General features: G+C 39.2%; 4 protein-coding genes and 1 non-coding gene across 6 annotated transcripts in view; all 5 read right to left on the bottom strand.

Annotated features, from left to right (window-relative positions):
* Positions 1-4,944: 4,944 nt before the first annotated feature.
* On the bottom strand, positions 4,945-9,282 carry ppp1r15b (protein phosphatase 1, regulatory subunit 15B). Its single transcript, XM_037106520.1, has 3 exons — positions 8,810-9,282; positions 6,648-7,963; positions 4,945-5,908 (listed from the first exon to the last, which is right to left on the bottom strand). Exons 1-3 carry the CDS (start codon positions 8,970-8,972, stop codon positions 5,699-5,701), a joined length of 1,689 nt encoding a protein of 562 aa, XP_036962415.1. The 5' UTR covers positions 8,973-9,282; the 3' UTR covers positions 4,945-5,698.
* Positions 9,283-10,043: 761 nt separating this feature from the next.
* On the bottom strand, positions 10,044-13,672 carry rps13 (ribosomal protein S13). The gene is made up of 6 exons (XM_037106521.1): positions 13,563-13,672; positions 12,993-13,041; positions 12,805-12,883; positions 11,187-11,356; positions 10,760-10,860; positions 10,044-10,119 (listed from the first exon to the last, which is right to left on the bottom strand). The coding sequence occupies exons 1-6, from the start codon at positions 13,583-13,585 to the stop codon at positions 10,086-10,088; spliced, it is 456 nt and encodes a 151-aa protein (XP_036962416.1). The 5' UTR covers positions 13,586-13,672; the 3' UTR covers positions 10,044-10,085.
* LOC119025194 lies at positions 10,322-10,453 on the bottom strand. The gene has a single exon (XR_005076735.1). It is a non-coding gene; the product is annotated as a small nucleolar RNA SNORA19 (small nucleolar RNA).
* Positions 13,673-14,393: 721 nt separating the features above from the next.
* On the bottom strand, positions 14,394-18,544 carry bet1l (Bet1 golgi vesicular membrane trafficking protein-like). Its single transcript, XM_037106522.1, has 4 exons — positions 18,486-18,544; positions 17,291-17,376; positions 16,788-16,844; positions 14,394-16,443 (listed from the first exon to the last, which is right to left on the bottom strand). The coding sequence occupies exons 1-4, from the start codon at positions 18,502-18,504 to the stop codon at positions 16,276-16,278; spliced, it is 330 nt and encodes a 109-aa protein (XP_036962417.1). The 5' UTR covers positions 18,505-18,544; the 3' UTR covers positions 14,394-16,275.
* An 893-nt stretch (positions 18,545-19,437) lies between these two features.
* The window catches only part of pik3c2a (phosphatidylinositol-4-phosphate 3-kinase, catalytic subunit type 2 alpha), a 46,483-nt gene continuing 40,874 nt past the window's right edge, over positions 19,438-25,046 (bottom strand). Inside the window, exons 26-33 of one of the 2 annotated variants that reach the window (XM_037106276.1) lie at positions 24,209-24,318; positions 23,590-23,797; positions 23,369-23,493; positions 22,952-23,069; positions 22,206-22,287; positions 21,843-21,949; positions 21,614-21,739; positions 19,438-21,497 (exon numbers count right to left, since the gene is read on the bottom strand). In XM_037106276.1, coding sequence (XP_036962171.1) covers positions 21,315-21,497; positions 21,614-21,739; positions 21,843-21,949; positions 22,206-22,287; positions 22,952-23,069; positions 23,369-23,493; positions 23,590-23,797; positions 24,209-24,318 — 1,059 coding nt within the window. In that variant the 3' untranslated portion in view covers positions 19,438-21,314. The remainder of the gene's footprint in view (positions 21,498-21,613; positions 21,740-21,842; positions 21,950-22,205; positions 22,288-22,951; positions 23,070-23,368; positions 23,494-23,589; positions 23,798-24,208; positions 24,319-25,046) is intronic. The other variant, XM_037106275.1, reaches the window with a different exon arrangement.

Here is a 25,046-nt window from a genome sequence, read left to right as displayed (position 1 = left end):
GGACATGATTCTTGGGGACCTTGTTGGAAAATCTGTTTTCTTCTCCTTTCAATAAAGAAATCTTGGCACAGGGGTCCAACGGAAAGTCAGTTGTAAAAAATAATCCTGATTTAAATGTTTTTGGTGAGAAAACATGAAAACTATTACGTTTTCCTTGTCGAGGTTAATTTCTAAATGTTTGCATAGGTTACCCCATTTCTTTCTTGAACAATTTGCCGTCTAATTCTGCTCCACTGGTTCTAACAGATACAGGAAGTAACAGACAGACTTGATAAATGATCAGGAAAATGAACTGGAGCTGGTTCTACCTTTTTTCTTTACGGTCTGAATTCAAGATACAACCAAGGGCCTGCAGGCTTTTGTTTTGGCCCTGATGTTGTGAGTTTCACCACATGGCGGCAGCAGAGTTACATAGTTCTTGTCTGAGGTAAAGTTGATAGCGTGTGTCCAAATATGGTCCTCTGGGCACGGCAGGAAGCTCCAAATATGTGCTCCAAGTTGTAACAATAAACAGAGTTATGGTGAGGTCATGGTGACCTAAAATTGAGGGCTGCGCCAAATTGAAAGACCAAAATAACTCGCCTGCTTCCTTTTCCGACAGTCACAACACATGTGACTGTTCAGACAGTGTTTAACAGATACATGGATACTCACAAAACATGCAACAAAACAAGGAGACAAAACACAACACGCATTCTCAGACCTGGGTGGATATTTGATCAGTCAGAAAGGGAAAAGGAGATCATTTTGACACACTGACTGTTTGAATGGGATTTTGGGCATTGAATAACACACTCTAACACAACCACGTGATGGTGAGGCGCTGACATGAGATTATTGCACTTGTTGTGGCTTTTTCGTGCAGTCATCTTTTAGTGGCCAGCATGTGTGAGCAGGGTCACGTACCAGAGGAGAGGTGTGTCCCCCAGTGGCGCAAATGAAACATTACACCCATTCAGATTGTTCACTGAGCGATGGGTGCGCTCACTGGGTGTTGGTCAGACAAACTTATCCTCATGAGCATGTGTTGGAGTAGATAAGTGTTTACCACATATGTGCGTGTCACTTACTGTTCATACTGTCTGTTTCATAATGTGTGGCGCACGTTGCATGTATATGATTATAATGATGTTCGGAGCAGTAATAAAAGATACAGATACAAGATTAAAATGTGTATATGTATATATGCATAAAAATATGTTGTTTTCATTCATCAGCTTTCAGTGAAAGTGAATCATTCCTTTTTCTTTTTTTCTTTTTTTTTTGCTGAGGGCATCTGGAGCCTCATGAAGGCTCCACAAGGGTCCACGACCAGGTGAATCTAAGTGAAACTATTATTCCCCTGTGAATATGGAGCCGATGTCAAAACACATTCATGAATAAATAGATTGCTCATCAAATTGATTAAGATTCTGATAAACGCATCAAAAATAACATTGAATTAATTCATATAATGTGACACTGATTCTGTTTTCAATTGCTTCTGTGTGGATGTGCATGAATTCTGCTTAAATTCAATTTTCCATTTCATTTACAAATTTTATTCCTTTTTTAAAGTCTACAAACCCAGCCATTAGGTGAAATGCTGGCCCCATGACAGACTGTGAATGACAGGACAGCCCCCTCATTTGCAGAGTGAGGCAGAAATACGTAAAAAGAAATCATACATAAAATGGAAAATTGAATTGGAAAGGAAATAAAATTGGGAATAGATAACAGGGTAAATAAATACAGAGGCAAATTAAAACAGAAACATAGATTTGTAATACATTTGATAAATTATGAATGCCTACATTTCTCTTTAAAATACTTTTTGTGCATTTAATGGCATGTATTTATTTACTGTCTCAATCATTTATTTATTATTTCTTTGGATTTTGGCTATCATTCACTGTACAGATTGTAAAGCCCATTGACGAAATGTGATTGTGATTTTGGGCTATATAAAAAAAATTTGACTTGATTTGATTTGAATGTTGTTCCTCGTTAGTTAGCTTTGTTTCCTTTTGCACTTCATGCAGTCTGTCTGCATGAGCTGGTGTCAGACACAATAGCTACTGGTAGATTGCATCATCAGCTAATTGTGACCCAGGAGATCCCCTTCTCTGGCAGGCGAGCGAGAGGGGCAACCACATGTGTGTGTGTGTGTGTGTGTGTGTGTGTGTGTGTGTGTGTGTGTGTGTGTGTGTGTGTGTGTGTGTGTGTGTGTGCGGCTGAAAACCCACTGTCTCTGCTGCTGCTGCCGATTTCGCCCGCTGCTGCTGCAATCACCTGCAATCCTTTCAACGCCTCGCCACTCCTGCTGGTTGCCTGGAGACGGGGTCGCCTAGGCCACAGAGCTAATGATGCTGGGAGAGGATGAGGAGGAGAAAGATGGAGACAAAGATGCAAAGAGAGGAGTGGGTTCAGACAGGAGAAGGGGAAGGGGGCGATGATGGATTAGAAGGTGGAATTCATGATGTAACTGGGAATCCCGCTGTCTGGTAGACATTTGCACCTTGTTGAAGTGCCCTTGAGCAGGACACTGAACTCTCACCTCTGGATGAAAGCTCCTTTGGGTAATTTTCACTCACAGCAAAATCAGAAACAGGGATGGCAGACAGCGGGAGTTCAAACAGACAGTTGCAACCACACGTCGCCTTGTCCTTGCACACCAAAGAAAAACAGATATTATTTGTTTTTCACTTTCTCAAGCTCACAGCTGGCGTCAACAGCTCAGCTTCAGAAGCCTCGGGAACAACATAGGCACAACATCTAGAAAATGTACACGCTTGACACTGGTTCCTCACGTTTGTGTCGTAGAAAGCATTAGTGGGACGGAAGCAAAGTAAAGATGCAAGAAAAGCTCTGAAAATCTGAAGGTTTGTCACGAAATATTAAACTCAGAAGTCAATAGCAGCGAAAGGAATAGTCTGAGAAAAGCTGGTAAAATTCTAATTTACTCACCAGAGTTGCCTTTCAAGCTGAAAATCACATATACAACTCAAAGGGGTTTGCAGCAAACGGCATCTTGTAGTTTCAGTCGCCACATACATTTGTGTGTTTCTTTGAAATACATAACATCCTTGTGTAGTTCCGGCTTAATTCTTTTTTGTCTGGGCTGGAATTTGGGCTTATTGGTTGGTTGAATGTCGCGGGATGTGTAGCTATTCTGGGCTTAATAAAACAGATTCAGACTTTTGAATTATTAAAAACACTTCCCTGACAATGGTTTCCTTGCCTTACACCAGGGCAGAGATTTTCCTGCTGCAGCAGGAAACTGAGGCGACATGCTCTAGGGGTTCCACATCGATGCTCCATGATGCTTATAACTGTATAAAAAAAAATGCTTTAACCAATATTGAAATGGACTCTTTTCACACAATTTAAAACATTGAATTGACGTTTGAGTTTTTTGGTTCAAAATTTGAGCCACTGACATCAACACAGAACCTCAATTTTTCTGTGTGCGACACCAGCAGGAGATCACTTTACATAGACAACATGGAGGAGGGAGGGTGGAGGAAACAAAATCAGCAGAAGACCCACCGCTGGGTTGACACAGCAACAGTGTCAGCTATTGCTCACCTTTGCACCATCTCGGAGTACGTGTCTGTGTGTGAAAACAGGAGGGGAGGGGTGGTGAGAGCGTCGGAGACCTGCTAATTGATTTCATGTCTCTGGAAAGTCATTTCATCATCCTTGGTGTTTTTAACCCTTGTCTTACGACAGGCTTACAGCAGTCAGTCTGCACTGAGACTCACAGTCCTTTGGGAAATTATAAGCTCATGAGTGAGTTTGTGTGTACTGAGGAGGGACAGAGACAGGATACATGAAAAAGGAGTCTGTAAAATGATGCAGGGATTGTTTAGGATTATGAATAAGCCAAAAACCTACGTATGAGAGTATTTCTGCATGCCGCAGAGATTTAATTGCAGCCTTGACGTTTGCTGTATCAGTGCACTAATGCCATTAAACTGTAACTATCCTGCCTCCACTGTATATCTTTGTATAGGTGTTGGATAAACACATTTGAGGGATCACTGCAAAATTGGCTGATATATAAGTATTAGAAGTCGAGCATAAGTCGGGCCGTGTTACTTAGGTGTAACAAAGAGAAAAATGTTCCTTTTTCAATCCAGAATTAGCCAGGAAGGCCTCCTGATGTCTATGAACTTTCTAATCTCTACATAAATGCTTATGTGGAAGACAAAGTTTGGTGTGAATATGTCACTAAGGAGAAAACCAGTTAATGCAGTTATTGTCTGTCCCTCTGCAGAAGTCACACACAGGTATGTACAGGTATGTTGGAAACCCTCCACACAGTTTTGACACACCCAGTGTTAATTTTTTTTGTTTGACTGCTGTGAAGGTGCTGCATGTGTTGTGTAAGATACAATATGTCAGTTAAGAAGTTAAATCCGTGTGGATGTTCTGCCTGTTGCCTCTGTTATGGCGGCTGGGACCCTGGACTGTAGTTGTGATTGTGTTGCAGTATTTCAAAAGTATCAGTGGGACACATACAGATCTTCTTAAAGCATCGGAACTGATTATGTCAGGCTGTTTCCCAATAATGTTATCTTACCAGATAGATGAGATTCCAGAAGTTTTGATGTGACAAATCATCTGGTGCATTAGGCCACCAAGAATGTGTCCTGACACAGCTGGTAACATTGCATGCATTTTGAACTTTGGAAAAACAACTTGCTGAGAAATTTGACCTCCTGTGTGTGCTGTTTACTTGTTCTGGGACTTTGTGTACCGTCTCTATTTTACTGTTACGCTTAGGGCAGGAAATGACAGACAACAAAATTCCAAAGAAATTTGCATCTCATGCATGACTCAAAAGCAGGAAGTAATTCTGGTTGGGGTAAGCTAACTGTGTCATTTGCTTCTCTCTTTTTTTACTAACATAAATTGAAGTTACACCTCATGCATCTCTTGAAACTGAAAAACAGAGAAATATTACACATTGTGACAAATTTTATTGATTTGACAAAGCACCTAATGACAAATTTGCTACAAATGTTTGTTTTTTTTTAAATATTTTTGGCTACATGATGGTACCATGAGAAGCTGAGTGAGTCACAGAACAAAGTGTTCTAACATTTCCAGTCAGTATAATAATGAAGACATCCATCTTCATGCCAAGAGCTAAAAGGCTATTCTGTGTTATAAATAAGTACAAGACAACATAAATATCAAGAACTAAAATGTTTGAACAATAAGATAAAAAGTGCACCAAAACATTTTATGTATTCATCATGCTTAAACATAACTTTTCAAAACACTTTGTACTGTAAAGCTCTGCATTCTTATGTTAGCATCTGTATCTACTTTTAACTTCTAGATTCACCACTGTCGATTGTTCACACATATAAAACCACTTAAAAAACAGTCCAAACCAAAAGGTAAAAAATAAATGACAAGCTCCATAGGGCATAAATAAGTTACATTACTAGGTCATTAGTATATAAGGCATACAAAAACAACATTCCACACATCAATGCTGAGGTTAATATAAGAAAGTGTCTGTCAGTGCAACAGTCACACAATGTATAAAACCTTTTGAGGTACAAGGTTGTTCAACTTGACACCGAACAATGAAGTTGGCCTTACATCAAATTTCTAATTGGCCTAAATCAAAATCACTGTTGCATTGCAACCAATCACAATTTCTCATCCAAAAAGGAAATTAAACATTCAGTGTTCAGGACTTTTATTTGAAGGCACCATCCAGATACGCCCGCATCCTCTCTCTGTGGGGCTGGGTAAAGCAGTGGCCAATGGCCTGCTCTGTTTCCTGGATCCGCCGCTTGAAGCGGTCCCGATCTCGCGCCATTTGTTCCCAGTGTCCTTTACGAGATGCCTGTCGAGCAAATGGCCAGGTCCGCATAACATGGACTTGAACCAGAGGAGAAAAGCGCACCTGAAATCCAGAAGACATGGAGACAAAAGTTCAATACATTTCGTTGAAGTGATCATATGATGTTTGTCTATCTATTAGTTTTATAAACTGCTACTGATTCATTTAACTTTTTTATTTTATTAACTTAAAAGTTACTATGTTTATGATTATTACCACACATAGCTCAGTATTATGAGCATCAAAATCCACGGGAAGATACGCTAGAAATTAAAGAGACTAATTTTCTGCCTGAGGCTTGGTTTTTGGCGCCTGATGTAACAAGGCTTTAATGTATAAGTAATTCAAAATGACTCTGCAATACTGCCGCAACTTCATTTAGTCCATGAGGAAGTAAAACTCTCTGCTGACTTGTGAGGATCACATGACTGGCTTAGTCATGACGACCAGCGGCGTTGCTGAACAACAACAAACAACAACTCAGTTTAGCACACTGAGCAGTGCAGTGTGTGTCTGCTGAGCCAGGAATCAACCTTTGTTGTAGACTGTCTCACACGAGGGTGTTAAAGTCAGCATAAGACACTCCCTTGATATATGACTTCCAGTTTAAGTGATTTTATCTACATCAGATTAAAGTAGAGTTGTGACATTTATTTAACCCTTTGTCTTGATGAAGCAAAGCTCATTATAACTCTCTGGTATTTACAGAAAGGACATATTACTTCAAACCCCACAGGGATCTCGTTTAAACTGCATCTCATCCTGTCTGGCAATTTAACTACGAATTAGTATAGATAGTGACCTTTTTCTGTGTGGTGCTGTCCTTGCTTTCCCTCTTGTCTTGTGTGTGTCCTGGTCTTCTCCAGGGCACCAGGGTTTTGTCTGGATGGGAGTGACTCTTTAAATGTCTCTCTGGCAGAGTGGGCTTGGTGACTTTGGATCTTCTGGGAATTTTTGCCCCCTTTTCACATTTCTTGCCCTTGGTAGGTGATCTTTTTGTGTGGTGAACATCAAGGGTGTCTTGATCTTTTCCAGATTTGGGTGTTGTTGTTTGAGAGCTCCGGAGGCAGACCTGGAAGTTGAGAGGGTGGTACGGGTCATCCGTTGTGCAGAGAGATTTCCACAGCTGCTCCTCTTCGTCATCCTCCTCTGTGTCTGTGTCCAACTTGGAAGGAGGTGCAGGAAGTGGGGCCTGTTGTTTGGAGAGTGTGGTGGTGTTTTGAGGTGTTGTGCTGCTAACTGTACATGCAGTAAAGCACATGGGATTGTAGGGGTCAGGACTGCTGAAAAACTCCAAGAGTCTTTCACTCTCTTCGTCGATGTCGGGGCTCGAACCATCAGAACTGGCCCAGCTGCTCCAACTGCTTTCGCTGTCAGAGCGACTGACCCAGATATTCAGGCCTCGAGGCCCCAACATCTCCTCGCTGGTCTTGCTCACTGACATTAAGTCAGTATCACTGCTGTCCCTTGTTTCGCTTTTACTTCTCCCCATGTTTGTCTTTGTTGAAATGCTTGCAGAAAAAAAGAAGGGGTTGTAAGGATCACTAGATTTTGACAGAGACTCCCAAAGCGCTTTACTTTCCTCACTGTCAAATTCTACCACATTTGGGTCTTCCTCGCTGCTCCAGTGAGAGCTTCTCTCCTCTTCTGAAGTGTCCTGTTTGAAAATGTTTTCTTTTGAAATATCCTGTTTGAAGCCTCTTTCGCTACTTTTATGGCAGGCGTCACTTGAACTGGAGCTGTCGTTACTTGATACAAAGATGTTCCATTCGCCTGGGAACCCCATTTTCCAACTGGATTGGTGTCCAAGAAAGATGCCGTCTTCTTTGCCAGTTGTTCTGGACACAAAATCATCCACTAGTCCGCAGCACAGATCATCAGCACGAAGACTGGACAGCAGGGCCTCAGCAGTGGATTTCCCAGCAAAGGGGTCGCCGACATCCGCACAGAAGTTAGAGAGGGGATTTGAACCTCCAACCATCACGCCGTTGTCTCCGTCAAACAACGAGGAGAACAGGAAAGATTCGGTTGGGTTTGCTGCTGTGGTCATGTGCTGGATGTGTTGACCTGTCTCGTCCGTGATTCTTACGTGAACCTCAAACCTGAACATCTGGAAAACTGGAATACCAGAAGAAAAGTGTTAGAGTGGACTGAAAATCAAAAGAGAAAGTTCTGCAGTTACACTCTGTGTAATGTTAATTATCATCTCTTTTATTGCTTCTTTGGGTAATTGGTTATTTTAAATAAACATCAATTGCTCTGTGCTTAAAGCACATAATATTAGAACCATGACATGGCTGGGTAATATAGGAAAATATGATTAAAACTATGACTAAATTAACAAACCGTATTCGTTTTCATTGCTTAATAAATACTATGACCTTAAAAAGGACAACACACTTTCACAGTTTTACTTTGCTGATATGTGGCGGACCCTGCCACTTTGGTGGCTTCAAACAGTGTTCTGGGGACCTTATTTCCTCTGAGAACAGATCGTTTATTCAGTTTTGTATAAAATAAACACTGTTGCGTTAGTATGTTTACCTAATTCATATTGTAAATACTAAAATTCTGCATATTCAAGTTTTTCTCCGAAGCTACATAGCGCCCCTTAACGACGAAACAAACGACGAGAGCTAGGTTATGCATCGGAAAATAGGTATTGCCACTTAAATTGAGCTTGTTGTTAAAAATTTATTATTATTATTATTATTATTATTAATTATTACCATTATTATTATCACTACTAGGTATTATATTTAATGTGTATAATGACTGTACGTCGAGTCGTAAAGTACATTAATAAACAAAGGAGTATCGTACAGTTGGCGACTCAACGGTCCCCCAACGGTCAAATACTGTAACATTAACGTTAAACCACAACTTTTCCACAGAAATGGCGGGTGTGAGAGCAAATAAACAAAGACAGGACAACAAAGTTTTTTCTATTTACTTTGCTCTTACCTGACATGAAAGAGTAGTAAATGACCTGAACCAGCAACCGAAGCTGTTCCCACAGTACGGTGAGTATCTGTTTAGTCCAGGGAAGAAGCGCCATTCCTCCGCTACCGAACCTCTCCATCGCCGCCCGCTCAGAACCTTTATCGGGACCAACAATCGTAGCCATTTTTGCTTCTCTCCTCTCGGCTTGTGGCGGTGATGTTACAAAAAAACCCCTCACGTATTCTGATATTCCTCGTCGAAAACAAACAGATTTCGCGTATTTGTCAGTGACAGATAGGCGTCGATGTGCTGTCGCTTCATTTTCCGGCAAGTGTGTGCCATTTTTTTCGATCTCCTTCGTCAAATGCGCTCATGTATTTTCTCCATGTTTCTCTGTTGTGATATCGTCGTTGTTACAGTTTAAGCGAATGACTCGTTGTTGCAACACCAGCTCTTAAAAGACACAGGCGTCGTGACGAAAGCGGCGCTGATAGGACACAGCGAGCTACGTTTACCGAAAGTCCCGCCCACCAACATCTCCCACGGATGACGCATGGAAAGTGCCCGTAATTTCTTCGGCCATCCTTACTACTGGATAGCCTTTCAGATGAAATGAAAACAAGAAGTTCAAAAAGCGAAATTAGGGTAATATTGTGGGAAATTCTAAAACACTCCCGGCAAATTGTGTGTAACACAATTTGTTTGAAATTAACAATCCCTCATGTTGATAGTTACTAATTACCTGTAAATTAAAAAAGTACAGTAATCCAGGTATCACTGTATTACTTGTTCACTTTGGGTTAGTATTGGATTACCTCAACACTATACATGTGAATAAAGACCAAAGAAAATATAAATTACATTTAAATTTAATAACGTACATCTGTTTTTAGAAAAAAAATCAAAGATATTGTTCAACTCATGAAGCAGTTGTGTGTGTGCATGATCACAGACAAGTTTATCACTAAAAAAAAAAAAAAAAAAAAAAAAAAAGAGAATCCTATTTTGAATCCCTTCTAAATGTATCTTTCTGTAACTTTAAAAGAAGTTAGTTTTTCAGTTTTTCCTTTTAGTATCCCAATTACAACATCCCATTACACGTTTTCAATTACTCCACAAGTACGCATAGAATATGTGCAATAATTAAGGAAACACTAATCGTGAAACCATTGGCTGAACCATTTCTTGTTGAGATTTTATGATAAACAGTATTCACTAGACAGTAAGTCTTAGTATTAATAAACAAACAGCACAATTTCCAATTTCAACTGTTTTATTAATCCAAAAAGTGTAGAGTTTATGCCACCAGAGCAGAAGCTGTAGAGGACTCGCTGTAAACAGAAAGAAAACAAACCATTAGAGGGAGCACTCAATTTGTACAGTTTGTGGTTTGACTGCATTCTCGGACCAATAACATCCATGTTTGTGTTCAGGTAAAATGACCCAAAACTTAGAACTCCAAAGTCAGTTAGCTCAAGGTCTACATTTTTGTAAATTAATATAGAAGAAAACATTTAACAAAATGTATGGTTGCATTGTGTGAAGGGGACTGGCAAAGATGGCACCAGGTAGCCACCTTGCTAATTTACCTCCAGCTTTTTTTCTAGCACAACAGAAATATCACAACTCTCAATAACAGGGAGAGCAGGACAATGATTTGTGCATCTTTCCATGCAATTAAGCCCATGGAGAACACTTAAGGTTAATTCTATGAAACTGTTGAGTTAATGTTTGTCACAATTTCTTATATTAAAAAAAGCAAATTGATTTGGAAAAAAAAAACAGTTTTGCTAAATTACATTTGATAAATAAGTTCTTTAATAGCAAAGGAACAACTGATCATACACCCCAGAAATAAAGTGACAGGTTGTAATCCACCCAGCCATATGCAAAAAAGAGACCGACATTTGCCTTGAGATCGTTGTCCAACATTTTAAGAACAAGTAAAGAAAAAACAGAAGGAATACATACTACTTCCAGTTGGGGGCCAGTACTCTCTTGGTCTTGTAGTAACGGGCCAGCCTGTGGATCCTACTCTCGATGAGAATCAGGCGGAACTTGGCATCCTTGTCCTGCAGAAAAAAAAGTAACATGTTATATAAAAGTATGAATTACTGAATGTGCATTCTCCAAAGTACACCTCAATAACAAGGAATTTATTGTGGTTTCATTGGAGCACATTTATCATTGCTGGGCTTTCCTTTGTATCATATTCCTTACGCATTTCAAATTTCAGCACAAATTTAAAACAAATGTCGAGACAAATGCCAGATACATTTTTTAAACGACTGATTGCTGCTCAAACTCAACCTTATAGAAGTAGTCTTTGAAAAGCTTCCTTATACAAGTTGGCATGCAAACGATGGGTGGAACTTGCAAATTACAAGTCTTGTTATACCTTTCTGTTTCTCTCCAGATGCTTCCTGACTGCCACAGCCTTCTTGATGAGGTGGTAGAGATCCTCGGGCAGGTCAGGGGCCAGACCCTTGGACTTGAGGATCCTCAGGATCTTGTTGCCAGTAACGAAACGCACCTGGGCCACACCATGGGAGTCCCTCAGAATCACACCTTTAACACAATGAGTCAGTCAAATTAAGTTTTATGCTTCTGTCCCATCAGCTGTCCTGTGGCAAATTAGCAAATTTAACATTCAACAATTGTCAGAATCAAAAGCTAAACTTGGAGCCCAATCCGCTTCCTCCATTTTAACCCAACCATGTCTGACACATGTTTCAAAAGCAGAGGCACTTTAAAGCTGTAGACGGTAACTTTGTGTAGCTTCATGGCTACGGGTTAGCAAAAGTGTCTTTCAAGTGACCAGACAGTTATAACATTAGTTTGTGTTCAGTGCACTTTAAAGTGGTTGAATTGGTTTAGAGAAACAATGTTACTCATGCTTCAGAAAGGCAGCATGGCAAAATGTTGCACTGGGTAATGATTACCTGGTAACTGTCTACCGCAGCATGAGGAATATTGTTTGCTACCCTGGATATCTTACAGTGATTAGAATTATTTTCTAATGTTTGGATTGTGAAGGGTCAACTTTCAGTTCTAGTTGGTCAAATTAAGTTGGCCAAGATTCAGATGTGTGAAACTCCAATAGAGCAATTAAAAAGTTCAGATGCAGAGGGAAGACACATTTACCATGAAGAGAATCATCAGTGACAACTAATGTAGTTTTTGCCAGAAAGCAATCTAAAGCAAATTAAAACAATTTTAAAAAGGATGTGTAATTAATGAGCCCACCAAGGTATGTAATTACACTCAACTCCATAGTGTAACCTGAGCACTTGTTTTCATGAAAAATACAGATTTTCCTGCCACTTTGTGTGGACAGATTGCTGAATCTGTTTGTACTACAAATGAACTGCCCAGCCCTGTTCTTTGTTCTGACCCATGCTAGAGCTAAAATTTCACTGGACCAAGTTCATAAAGCGCAGTCGGCAGCTGATGCAACATGGTCATCTATGAAGTACCAGTGCCCTGTGTTAAATAATACAATGACAAGCAAGCAATACATATGCAAGAAAATTATATAAAATCAGATTTTGAAACTAGTTAAACGTTGTTCCTCAAGTTGCCCTACTTGAATATATACTGTTTTTTTAACAGCTACACAATTGACTTATAGGGGCTGTGAATGGTCATGTGGTGTAAAATTTGCATCTACGTTACCTTCACCATATGACAGTCCTCACAACTACACATCACACTTGTTTTTCAAATGATCCTGCTCATATGAGCTAACACCAAAGTCCAGTTTAACAGCATTAGAAACAGTTTTTGGCAATTCAAATTTAATTCGACAGCCAACAAAATTAAATATATCCAATATGCTCCTTCTGCAGAGATCCATATACTCAACCAATGTGGCACAAACAGATGAGTTTACCCTGCATACAGAATACAGTTGGTTGTCACACAGTCATTCATGCTATACATTTGCTGCTTTAGGGGTCACTAAACATACCATAAAATAACATTTCTCTACCTAGGTATCTCATAGAAACACTTACCAATCTGAGAAGGGGTCAGACCCTTTTTGGCCAGCTTGAAGATCTGCTCTTTGACATCATCAGATGTGAGCTTCAGCCACTGTAAGTGATATTTACATGATTACCGACTGACAAGACCGATCGATCCAGAATAATTTTTTTTTACTGCAGTCACTGATTGTGGCTGAAACAACTTTCTGAATACTTACTGTGGGAACACTGCGCCTGTAAGGCAGAGCTGATTGGGACAAGCCCTTTCTGTTGAAAAGAAAGACATGCGACTAGTTAGCCACGTTGGAAGTTTGACGAGAAACGTTAAAGGAAACACATGCATGTTTCAGGGCAATGAAGGAAGCCAATATCTCACTACTAGACGGGCCAGATAGCGCTAGCGCCACACTCGTGCTAGCACTAACGTTACCTATTGTAAACTTGACGTCAAGTTACGATTTTCCAGGGGTTAGATTTGGTCTTCAACAACATGTAAAAATTGTGTATTTAGAATATAAATGTGTAACGTGCAACTGTCTAACTCGGCCGATTGAGTCAAGATGCTAAATCGTGGTGAGCCGCGACCGCCGTTGGCTAATGCTAGCTAGCTGAAGATGGATGTCGAATTGAAGGTGCACATATTTTAGTTATTTTCTCGCTTCTTTGTTGAATTTAAGCGCTCGACTTGTTCCTCAGCCGTCCATAACATGTTTACAAGCTATAACGTGCAGTCAAACCCGATCAAAAGAGACAAAATCTTTACTTAAGATGTTAAAAAGAGAGCTCACCCGGGAGCGTGCATGCGACCCATGATGGCGGTAGAGGAAGAGAGGCCGCACACGCGACAGAAAATGGTATTTTGCGCCTGCGTCGGAAATGACGCAATGACGTAAAGAAGTCTTGACGCGGATGACCCTTCCAGTCTGTTCCAGTCAAACACAGTGATCTGGGGTTATGTAGTTTTCATTTATAGATTTTTCATATAAATGCATTTCTATTTACTGTCATCCAGACAATGTGTCGATAAAAGTTAATCAAAGAAGGATATCACTCCTAATTGTTCGAACAGTGACGCATTCTTTGTCCCAGTCCTGTCCTTGTAATTTCTGCACCTAATTTTTGATCAAGTTTTACTTTTTTCCGTTTTTCTTTTAAATTATTTTTTATGTATTTATTCAATATTTCAATTCATGGATTGTCTTTATGTATATCGGTGAGCGTACATTTCCAACATTGTCCCTGATGTGAAAAACAGGATGGGATAATCCTTTGAATATTCTGCACAGTAAACAAGCGTCCCCTTCACTTTGTCTCTGTGGAGTACAGGGCTACCTTTCTAATCCCAGGTTACATCAAACATATAATTTAGGAAAATTATAGTGATTCGTCCCCTTAAAATAATAATCTTATGAGGTTTCTGTATTTTTTTTTTTTTTTTTTTTTTTAGCTTCACAGATGGAACTAAATGCTAATAGAAACACTATCGGAATATTACAGGATTAATACAGACAGCAGTGTGTCTCAGTGGTCCTCTCACTGCTACTTGTCAGTTTGATCATGAAGGTGGTGCGTTGGCCAAAACATACACATACGGAAAGAACTTCACAGGATTCAGATAATCAAAATGTATAGACAATTTATTGCATGTTAAATGCCATTTCAACAAACTTGTATGTCCATTCTTTAATTTTGTTTTTCAGACAATATTTTTTGTGGTGAAAACTTCCGCACTGCAGAGCTGATTAATTCATAAACTTAGCTGAATACAAAAATATGTGTATGTGGGGGAGGTTGCATTCTTCAACTACAACAAGGTTGTTTAAAAATATTTTCTTTTTATCTTTTAATATACTAAAAGGCAAAGTTTAAGAATTTTATTCCTGTTTTGAACATGAAGCATTTATATTTTGATATTGGGAAATGACATTCACATAAACATAAAAGAAATAAAATTCAGACTTGATATATGTGATATACTGTTGCGATTAATTTCCATTTGGTTACTGAAATACAATTTATCTAAGTCATACTATGTTATGAAAATAAAAATATTCTTCTCTTTGTCAATGAAGACTGTTACAGATATATTTTTTGCTATTATCTCCTACAAGTTCCATCATTAAAACCATTTGTGTATTAATAATAACAATATTAAATCCTGGCTGTGGCTGATTAGCAGTCCAAACAGCGGGAATGTAAACAAATAGAGACAGTAAACTCTTTATTACCCTCTTAAATAGTTTTTGTCTCTTTCAGAAGGACTGGATGTGGAATATAATTCATGAAGACAAATTATGCCAATATCCCTATACAGCACAAACAGAACAGGTCCCAATTATTCCTCTCTATTATTTGAAGGAAACAGGGTGAACTGCAAACACACAATGAGCTAGTACTGCTCATGAGACTGAAGTAAAACACAACTAAACAAACTGATATTTAATTTTTTTTTTTTTAGAAAAAATAGATTCACATATTTCGGATGTAGTATTGGCCTATAATCGTATCTCTCGTCAATCAACTGAACAGAATATATAAAATGACGTTAGATGCTTAGAAAAAAGCTTACAACAAGCTGCTTTCACAAACCTGTGTTAACATTGATCCTTAAAATAAAAAAATAAAAAACAAAGAGACATGAAAATGAAACAGTTAGCTGACAGTCCTTCAACAGATGGTGACATCACCTGGTGCACTAAAGACCAGCCAATAGCAAGTGGTTATGTCACTTCATATGCTAAACAGCAAATCATCACATGCTGTGTCCAAATCCCCATTGCTTTTCCAGATTGAACACTAAACAACTTTCAAAAGAAAATAATAATAGAAAACATCAAAGTTTCATGTTTTGACAGGAAATATCAAATTATGCATGTTGACATCAATCAAAATGGAAATTAAACTTCATAAAGAAAAAGCAAAATTTTCCCTCCTGACAGTCGCTGTCTTGATTTTTTGAGTCAGTGTGATTCAATAGTCAACACCACCCAGTTTATTAGTTTTCAAAATATATTTAAGTAATTTTGAATTTGAGCAGCTAGTACTCAAAACTTAAATTATTTTTCAGTCTGGAACTCAGACCCAGTTACCCTGTGAATAAATGTCAGCTGTAGTTGGTGGCACTCCCACCTGTGCTGCGTTCTGGCTGTACCTTCAATTTACCCATATTAAGACTTCCTGGCTGCCATAGGAAGGGACCATGCCCAGTGGAATAGCCCAAAGTCCAACATTTGTGTGTGTGTGTGTGTGTGTGTGTATATATATATATATATATATAGTAGGCATGACCACACCCACTACCGTTTCCCCAGCACCAGAACTCCCTGCTGGTCAGTCCAACAAATCAACAAAATGTTTTCAAAAATGTGGTTTGTTTTCTCACTTTGGTGCAGAATAAAAAGTCTTCTCCTGTGAAGGACAACCACAGAGATGATTATGATGTCAGATTCTACAGTCCGAGCTCCACATTAGGACAAGCTCCTGGGTGATCTGGTTTTTCCGTCAGCGTTGAATTCTGGAGACAAGGTAATATAGCAGGAAGAAGACCAGGACCAGGCCCACGGACACGTAGCAGAGGATGCGGCGGTTGTCTCTGCCTGATCGGACCATGGTGGAGAAACGTTTCACGCTGCCGGTCAGCAGACCTGTCGCACTTAGGAAGTTCGAGTCCTTATAGACAAAGGAGAGGAGAAAGGGAAAAGATTGTGAGGGGGCTTTCACTAATTGGAGAGTGTAGCAAGCATAATATTTGAGTCAGTCTGTTATTTAAGCCTATTTACAGCTCAGAATCACAGGATGTGTTGTTGTTGAATTGAAAAAAAAAAAAAAACATCAGCAAAGACAGATGGAAATAATCTTCTGAGAGAAAGAATACACGATGCATATCATTTAAATTGACACCTGTCAATTAATCAGAAGCCAGGTCTTTCCAAGGATGTTGCATGCAACTGAAAACACAAAAACAAAGACTGGTTACACATTTCTATATGGCCCTGTGGATTGGAAGGACTCACCATGCCGTCCAGATACTCGTTCTGATCATCTACTTCTCTATCGATGTCGTATGCCAGCTGTCAGATTCAGGGACAGGACAGAGGATCAAATGGTAAAATGGCAGGTCTTGAACTTTCATAAACAAAGGATTAATGACATAAATCAATCTGAGCGTCAAACGACAGACATCAATGCAGATTTCAAGAAAAGAACATACTGTACATCGGTGTCAAGTAATTCTAATTACTTATCTTATCGTCCCAAACATGTCTCAAGGGGCTTTACAATCTGTCCCGCATATGACACCCTCAATCTTTAAACTCTCTTATCTGATTTATGTCAGTGACATGTTAATACCCAAAGCTGTGTGGACTGTGGGTCAAGTCAAATCTGTAAATCTGTTAGAGGAGGCTATTCCTCAGATGGTTAAACCTGAGGAATTGCTTCGTCCAAAAACATTCACAGATTTATTGGAAATTATGATACAGGTGGATGAAGAGAGTGATTGTTGGCTGTGACTCACAGATTTCAGTCTGGAGACTTTATTGGCCAGGTTCTCAGCCATCCGTTTGTTTTCGGCATCCAGCATGTCTTCCACAGAGCCATGACCTGGAAACAGTGGTTAAAGAATGAACTTAGTTTGAGTAGGCACTTGTTGTAGACTTTTTCTTTACAGGGTGGCTTTAGTTACAAATTATTATCATATGACTCTAACCTTAACACTTATAGATTGATCAGTTTACAGAATACGTGTACAATAATTGTGCAGTAAGACACTTAGTGGTGGTTATGTTTAAGTCATGCAACTGCATGGTGATCTGTTTCTAGCTTAACATTAGCTTTGTACTTCTGGTGATTGACTTACCTTCAAAACACACAACAGTGGTGTTCATGTGTGAAGATTATCATAAGCTTGATTTCAAACAGTACTTCTCAGGCGATATTCCAAAATCCAATTCAGAAATCCCAAAGAGGGAACCAGGGTGATGCTAACTTCTGGGTTAGCCAACAAAAATATGTCATGGCTCCATCACTATGTTACCCATGAAGCTTAGCCACTGGGTGACAACCCTGGAGGAGGTTTATCTTTTGACATATGCAGCATTGCTGCCCGAGATCTGTAAACACACTTTAATGTGTAAACTTGGTGGAGTAATCCTTTAAGTTTCTGGCACAGCTAGCAGATGACTGGCTGAGGTTAGGGTGAGGTTAGTTCTGTCGGGTTGCGAGATATGGAATAGACCCAGTCAAATGTAACAGGAAACATGTAAAATTCCATGAAATGTTAACAAGGTTCTGTTTGTCCCTCAACGTACCGACAGTAAACAAGCTAATTTACAAGTTTAAATATACAAGGCTAACAAGAGTCCATCTCATCCTCGGGGTTTTAGATGGTAACTCATATTAAATCAAGCTTATAACTAACATCACAGATAATACTGTTGGTATTTTCATCGTAGTCCAGTTTCATGTTCGGACAGCAACATTAACCCAGAAGCTTTAAAACCTTGAAGTATTCGGCTAGTTAGCCTGCTAGCTAGCTCCAGACTTGTGTTCGGCTCTAAGTGAGGAAACAAACCCAGACACAAACTGAACCACTAGTCTGAACTGTAGTTTATGTTATAAAACTCCATTACATCGCTGTGGCGTTAGCTCTGCCCTGCTAGAGGCGGTCAAAGTCTTAACATTTCGAAATGAATACGTGTCAAAAACATTACCTCTATTCCAGTCCGCCATGTTGACGAGTGACGTCACGATCAGCTGTGCGCAGGCAGGTTTGATGATACTTCCTGTCACAGATGTTTTCTTCTCTGGATACAGTATCAGGTTTAAAAACAACAACTGTAGTTCCAGATTTTACCAGAAACCCACAATCAGATTCGTACTCTGCTGTTCTGATAATAAGTTGAACCTGCAGCTGTCCTAAATTATGATCCCAGTATTTACACTTTAATTTCACGTCTGTTAAACTGGTGGATGGGAGTAATCTTGGGGTCAGTTCAAAGTCAGAATGTTAGTCCTTTAACACGTTGTCACTTGTCCAAGAGTAATTTAATTTATTGATTTCCTTATACAATTAATTGTTGTGGTGGCCCACAGAGAGGAGTATAGAGGAATATACAAGATCTGCAACAATTGACAACCAATTGCTTGTTAATTATCAGTCACCAATGATAATTGATTAATCAGTTAGAGTGATTTTGTTTCCAGTACCTCCTCCATGACAGTAAACTTAATAACACTGGATCGTGGACAAAATAAGACATTTGTCATCATCTTGTGTTTTGGGAAACTTTGGGAAAATGCAGACGGGGAATTCTCTATAATCGGAGCTTAAAAGACAAGTTAATGGTGGGAATCAGGCTTAAAGCAAGCTCAAAGTTTTAGGATTTTTAGGATGCTCACTGATCCCAAGCTCCCTTAATTGACTGACTTCCTGCACAAGGTTTTACTCTTCCAGCCATGCACAGATTATGAAATTTAATGAATAGTTAGGGTTCTTACATACTTAAAGAATGTTTAAAACTCCAATAATTATTATTTTTGCTAAAAACATCTGACAGGCCACCTTTCTCCCATCTTGTCTTAAACTAACCAAATTGACATCTGTATTAAATGGCAGTCATGCTTTCTTCTGTTTAATACAACAGAAACAAACAAAACGTCACATAATATTGGATCCAAAAACATTTAATATGCTTTAGGAAAGAGGGATTACAGTACACACTGATCCATTCGGGTTACAGGTCACCAATTAAGAATAAATAACTGGCCATGTTAATACAAACTCTGCTTGCATTCTTTGTACAGTCACTAAAAGAGTGGATCAAGTCACTAATATTCATAGTGTGAGTGTTGCCCTTAGATCACAAGTGTCTTGTAGATCTTCTCTTAAAAAAACTTTTCAGATAAATTCACCTTAATTTCTTTATTAAACATTAACAACAATTTATAGTTAGCGAGAGGAGAGGAAAGCAGCTAATCTCTTGCTCAGGATCTTGTTCCCTTTTCGTGGAGATATTTTAAGATAAAGTTGCCCTTAAAGCGCTGATCTATGTTCAGTTTGCTTCAAAACTCAGAATGTATTTCATGTGAAAATAGAACCTTGCTGGATCTGAACTTCACTGGCAGTTTAAGTTTACCCATTTAATCATCACGGCATCATTACACCACTATTAGGCACTGGGAGTGAGTGTGGTATTGTTGCCTGAGCTGAATCAGCCTCATGTCCAGACACCAGTATTTACAAAGTCTCTGAAATTAATTTTGAAAAATCTGTCATGCCACCTGAAAACCACCTGAAGGAAACACTGAACTGACTTATGATCAGAGATATTGGGCAACCATATTCTATTCATCCAGAGCACAGACATGAGTGTGTTTCAAAGCTTATGATACAAATTCCCCTTTAAGGTGTGCTGTGTGAAAATAGTCAAGTAATCAAGAGAGACCTGGTAGTGTGCATTTAGTGGCAGTCCACTGTTAGAAAAAAAACCTTTTAGACCTGCTCTGGAAGAATTACTGATATAGCTTTACAGAATATAGATTTTTCTTTAATAAGGACATATCAGATTGTTAATAAAATATATATAGCAGTAAGGCCAAGATGAGCATTATAGAGATTGTGAGCACAAACAAAGGCACCCTGTTCAGCTCCCTACGTGGGAGAGTGGTATGATTTACTTTCCCTCTCTTTACTTTTGGCACATTCTTGGGGAATCGTAAGGTCACTGATGATTTCCTGGAATCTGGTATGTCGGACTAATCTACCCAGACGTGTCTGCTGCAAATCAGGAAAACCTGATGCCTCCTATTTGCCTATATAGAAAATAAACAAGGAAAATGTAAAAACGAGCCCCCTTTTCTATTTCTTAAAAAATAAATGTGTCAATCTATATATACTCTTCTGAAAGTAAGCCGTTTTGGTCCTCTAATATCAAAATGTACAAAACATTACAGCTCTTTGTTATATTTTAGGAAAAAAAGAGACAAAATAAGTGGAGATTGTTCGTCACAGAAACAATCTTGATTAGTTAAAGAAAAAAGGGAAGAATGGAGAGCAAAGTTCCTCTTTGAGGGTTTGAGAATCGGCCTGTTTGATCACCCTTTGAGGGTGCGTCTGAAGGAGTTTTTAAGCCTGCATTCATGTCATGTGGGAAAAATCACAGAAACATGGTCATTGTTACAAACAAAGGTTTGGAGGTGTTCAACCTGTGGTAGCTGTAAGAATACCACAATGAAACTCTATAGAACCAGCTGAAACCGATCAGTTATCCAACATATATGTACTTAGTGATACATGCTTTTCATCAACAAATTGTAAAAGAAATGGTCTGTTTGGTTTGTTAGATTTGAAATGAAAATATCACAATGTATACTTAAAATCTGATGATGTCAGAATCCTTGAATGAAATGGGAGTCCCCCCCCCAATTCTTATGAAGTGGGTGAAACTGAGGTGATTTTCAAGTAAGGCCGCATCTGCCAACTTTCCCACGTGAAGTAAATGCAGCCTGTTTCTGGAGCGGTTGCAGAGGCAGGTGGGGGCTTAGAAGTAGGGGACGGCTGTAAGTTTGTACCACTTGACCGTCTCCTTGCTGAGGTCAAAGTCTTTGAGTCTGAGCGTGATGCCGCCCAGAAAGTAGTTCTCGCGCAGCGACTCTGCGCTGAGCACGCTCAGTTGTAGCTCCCGCAGGCCCAGGGATTCCTTGCTGTAGCCACTGTACACCAACTGCCGAGAAGAGGAGGGACAAGTGAATGTTCATGTTTACGTTTATACAACCCCAAGTATGTCTTTGAGTTGAAGAACATATAAATATAGGCAATAATGTTTTATTATTTCCTCACCATCTCATTGAAAGTAGGGTTCCTGGTTTTCCTTGAGATCTTAGTCTTGCGTTTGGAAGTCTTTTGTGGATCTGGAAGCAGGTAGGTTTTCACATATGGGTTGGGATCTGTTCCATCCTCGGAAACCTGAGGTGGAGACGATGGATTATTAGTATGACAGCAGGTAGACACACAAACTAATAATGAAACAGCACGTAACTGTCTCAGGATATGTATGAAATAACTTTACCAGATCTCGGATGTGCATGACCATGATGAAAAGAGTGCTGTTCCTGTAGGAGATTGAGAGCTTCACTTCTCCTTCCACCCGGCCAGAAGTGGGACTCAGTGGAGGCTCTGCAACAATCAGATACCACATCACATTCATGAAGTCGTTACAAGGAGAATACACCCATATCAAATAGACACAGCCTTTGTAAAGCAATAAAAATTATTAAATGATTACCACCATTACAGCTAAACTGTTTAAGTTGCAATCTCCCTGTATCATACTCACCGTCAAATAACCTTGTCATACAGTGAGTACGACAGGGTTAAATGACAGATTCTCAAATACTGGAGAATGGGACTTAAAAATGCAGGTTTTATTTACCTGGGGCTTTTGCCGTGGCATCTAAACCTTCGGTCTTGTCGTCTCGAGCAATTGGATGAAAGAAAGTGTAGACCAGGTCACACTAGAAACAGAGAACTTGTTATATTTCACTGACTGGTGCAGAATACTAACAGTGGCCCCAAAACCAATGGGCCAGTTTGAAAGGCATATATTCTTAAAAAGAAACAAACAAACAAAATCATAGCCAGAAACTATAAAACAGAAATCATTGTTGTACTTTCAAATTTCAGATTGGGCTTTAATGAACCATGCACTGAGATGCTTATATCAGGAAAAGAAAACAAATCTAAGCCTAAAATGGTAATATTCAATCCAAATCAGTCAATAAGTCTCATCTAAAATTTTACCACAAGACAAACCGTAAGCAAAAGTTAGAAGCATGTAAAACTGAACACAGCTGGTAAGAATTTTACCACTGTGTTGAGAGCAACAGTCATGTGAATAAAATTCAGTTATTCTGCAGGAGGGGGAGCCAGGACGAAAAGACAAAAGTAAAAATGTAAATAGCTTGTTATACATAGGACGTAGAGGCCCCATTTTTTGCACTACTGGTAAAACTGGTAAAAAAAACAACTTTCAATCAATCTTACATATTGATTATGTATTTTTTAAAAATAAAATAAATGTTTTTTCTTTTTTTTTCTTTAGGATTTATGGTATTATAACTGCTATACTGCAAGGCTTGTATATTGTAGTGAGTCCACAGTGAGTAAAAATGTGTGTACCTGCGTGACCTCTGTGGAGCTCCTCATCAGGTTGTGGACGTAGTTGTTGAGCTCCAGCTTCCTCTTTGATGCCACCTCTTTGATGTGAGTGCGACCGAGCACCATCTTGTTAGGGAAACTAAAGAGAAGGTGAAAGACAAGGTAGACTTACTATTCGAGAGAATCTGATGCAATTCTCCTCAATGTTACTGTACTAAGATAATATCTGCATAGCATCCCCAGAAGGGAGAAAATTGAATGGGGTTGTAGTGTAGCGCTATCCTTCCAGAATATGTGCATGAGCTTCTATTCGAAGCCATGATATCAATTAAAAAAAAAAAAAAAAGTTTGTATCACATTTCTCAATTAATTAAATCAATTCACATAAGTAATTTTGACACAAAGAGGTTGAGAGTGTTCGAAGCTTTGACGCGTTACCTCGGAAGCTTCCAGAGGGGGAAGAGGATAGTGAGTTTGTTGTGAAGCTCCTGAAACTCATCAAAAGTGCGGAAAACAAACTGGGGCTCATTCTGACCTTCCCTCAGGATCCTCACCACATACGTCTGCACAGACACGACAAGGAGGGAGATCATATGTCAATACAGTTTACATTCAAAGATGTCATGAAAGACAGACAACTATGACACACTGAGACTCACATAGTGCTTGTCTGGGTTGTATCTCTTCTGGAAGGAGAAGATGGAGGCGTGGAGGATGCGGCCCTCCTGTTTCATAGTGTAAGTCTTGGGAGAGAAAGAAAGGATGGGCTCGTCGTTGGCTGGCAGACCAGAAAATCTTAGCTGGGCGAGGTTGTGGATGAAGAAGTTGAACTTTGTGGCCACACTGCCCAGACTAGACTCTATTAGCCTGGTGAGGAGAGGAATAATGGGCAAGGGGAGAAAAAGAAGAAAAACAGAGAGGTGGAGGTAAAACAATACAATCAATATTCTGTTTTCTCTTTGACATAAAGCTTTAACACAAAGTTTTCACAACAAACTTGGTTAAAGACTTTCTCACAAAAAAACAAGACAGAGGTTTTGTTGCTGTAATGTTAAAGAGCTATTCTGTTCCCTCCTATTTCTATATCGCCACCTGGTGGTATTTTGAAATAATAGCAGCAAAAAAAATTGGCCTTGAGCTTCAGATAAACAGTCAGTTTTAAGGTTGTGAAAGAGTTGTGCAATTCACAATTTGATTAATTTCATAATTAATTTGTCATTTACTAAAACAGGAGTGGATACAGTTCAGCACTGGAGAAACAGATGTTAATGCATTTACCTGGTGAAAAAGATAGTTGCCTCAGCGTCTGTGTTGTGGGGCTGGAGAGCATCAAACACATACTTGAGATCCTGAGAGCCGGTCAGCTCTGGGAGGCCTGAGGACGTCATCTATGACAGAGACACACAGTGAACAGAGATGAAGGCACAAGTTCAAATACATTTTTGGGGTTATTTCTTTAACAGTGAAGAACAAATGTATGTTTTTTTCTTTTTATGGTCAAACTATTCCATGAAATTAAAATTCATTTGTCTTTTCTCATTGTCTTTTAATTGTTAATAATAATAACAATAATAATAATAATACATTGTTATTACTTTTGCAAAGCCAATGATGCCACCTTTTTGTATATGTGATTATAAAAATAAAATTCACTGTTCATGAACTGTAAGAAATTCTTAAGAGAAACAGGCTTATTCTGTAAAACAGACATTTCCAGGACAACACTGAAGCACTGATTTATTATCAAGGCACGGCTGCTTTGTTTGCATATTTCCTCATCTGGCTCTTGCAGGTGCAAAAGAAATCAGCACAGCTACACAAGGAGGACACTTAAAAAGGAGGCCAAAACTACTAAAAAGACTGACAGAGATGTTGAAACTTTGGTGAAATGCAGTAAGAATACAAATGCCTGCAAGATGCTGCAACATTTTGCTGCTTTTCTGTTTAATACACTGACTATCTTTGGTGCTGTTGGTACAACAACTCAGCATCTCAACTCAGGCAAATTGTGTTGGGTGTTTGTCACTATTTTCTGATTTATAGAGCAACAATTATCTAATCAATCAAGACAATTACCTGCAGATTGGCCAGTTTTGTTACCCAACTTTGTTACCTT

Source organism: Acanthopagrus latus, chromosome 8 (genome assembly GCF_904848185.1).
Source record: "Acanthopagrus latus isolate v.2019 chromosome 8, fAcaLat1.1, whole genome shotgun sequence".
Lineage (NCBI taxonomy): Eukaryota > Metazoa > Chordata > Actinopteri > Spariformes > Sparidae > Acanthopagrus > Acanthopagrus latus.
This window is presented reverse-complemented; position numbering and strand designations above follow the sequence as displayed.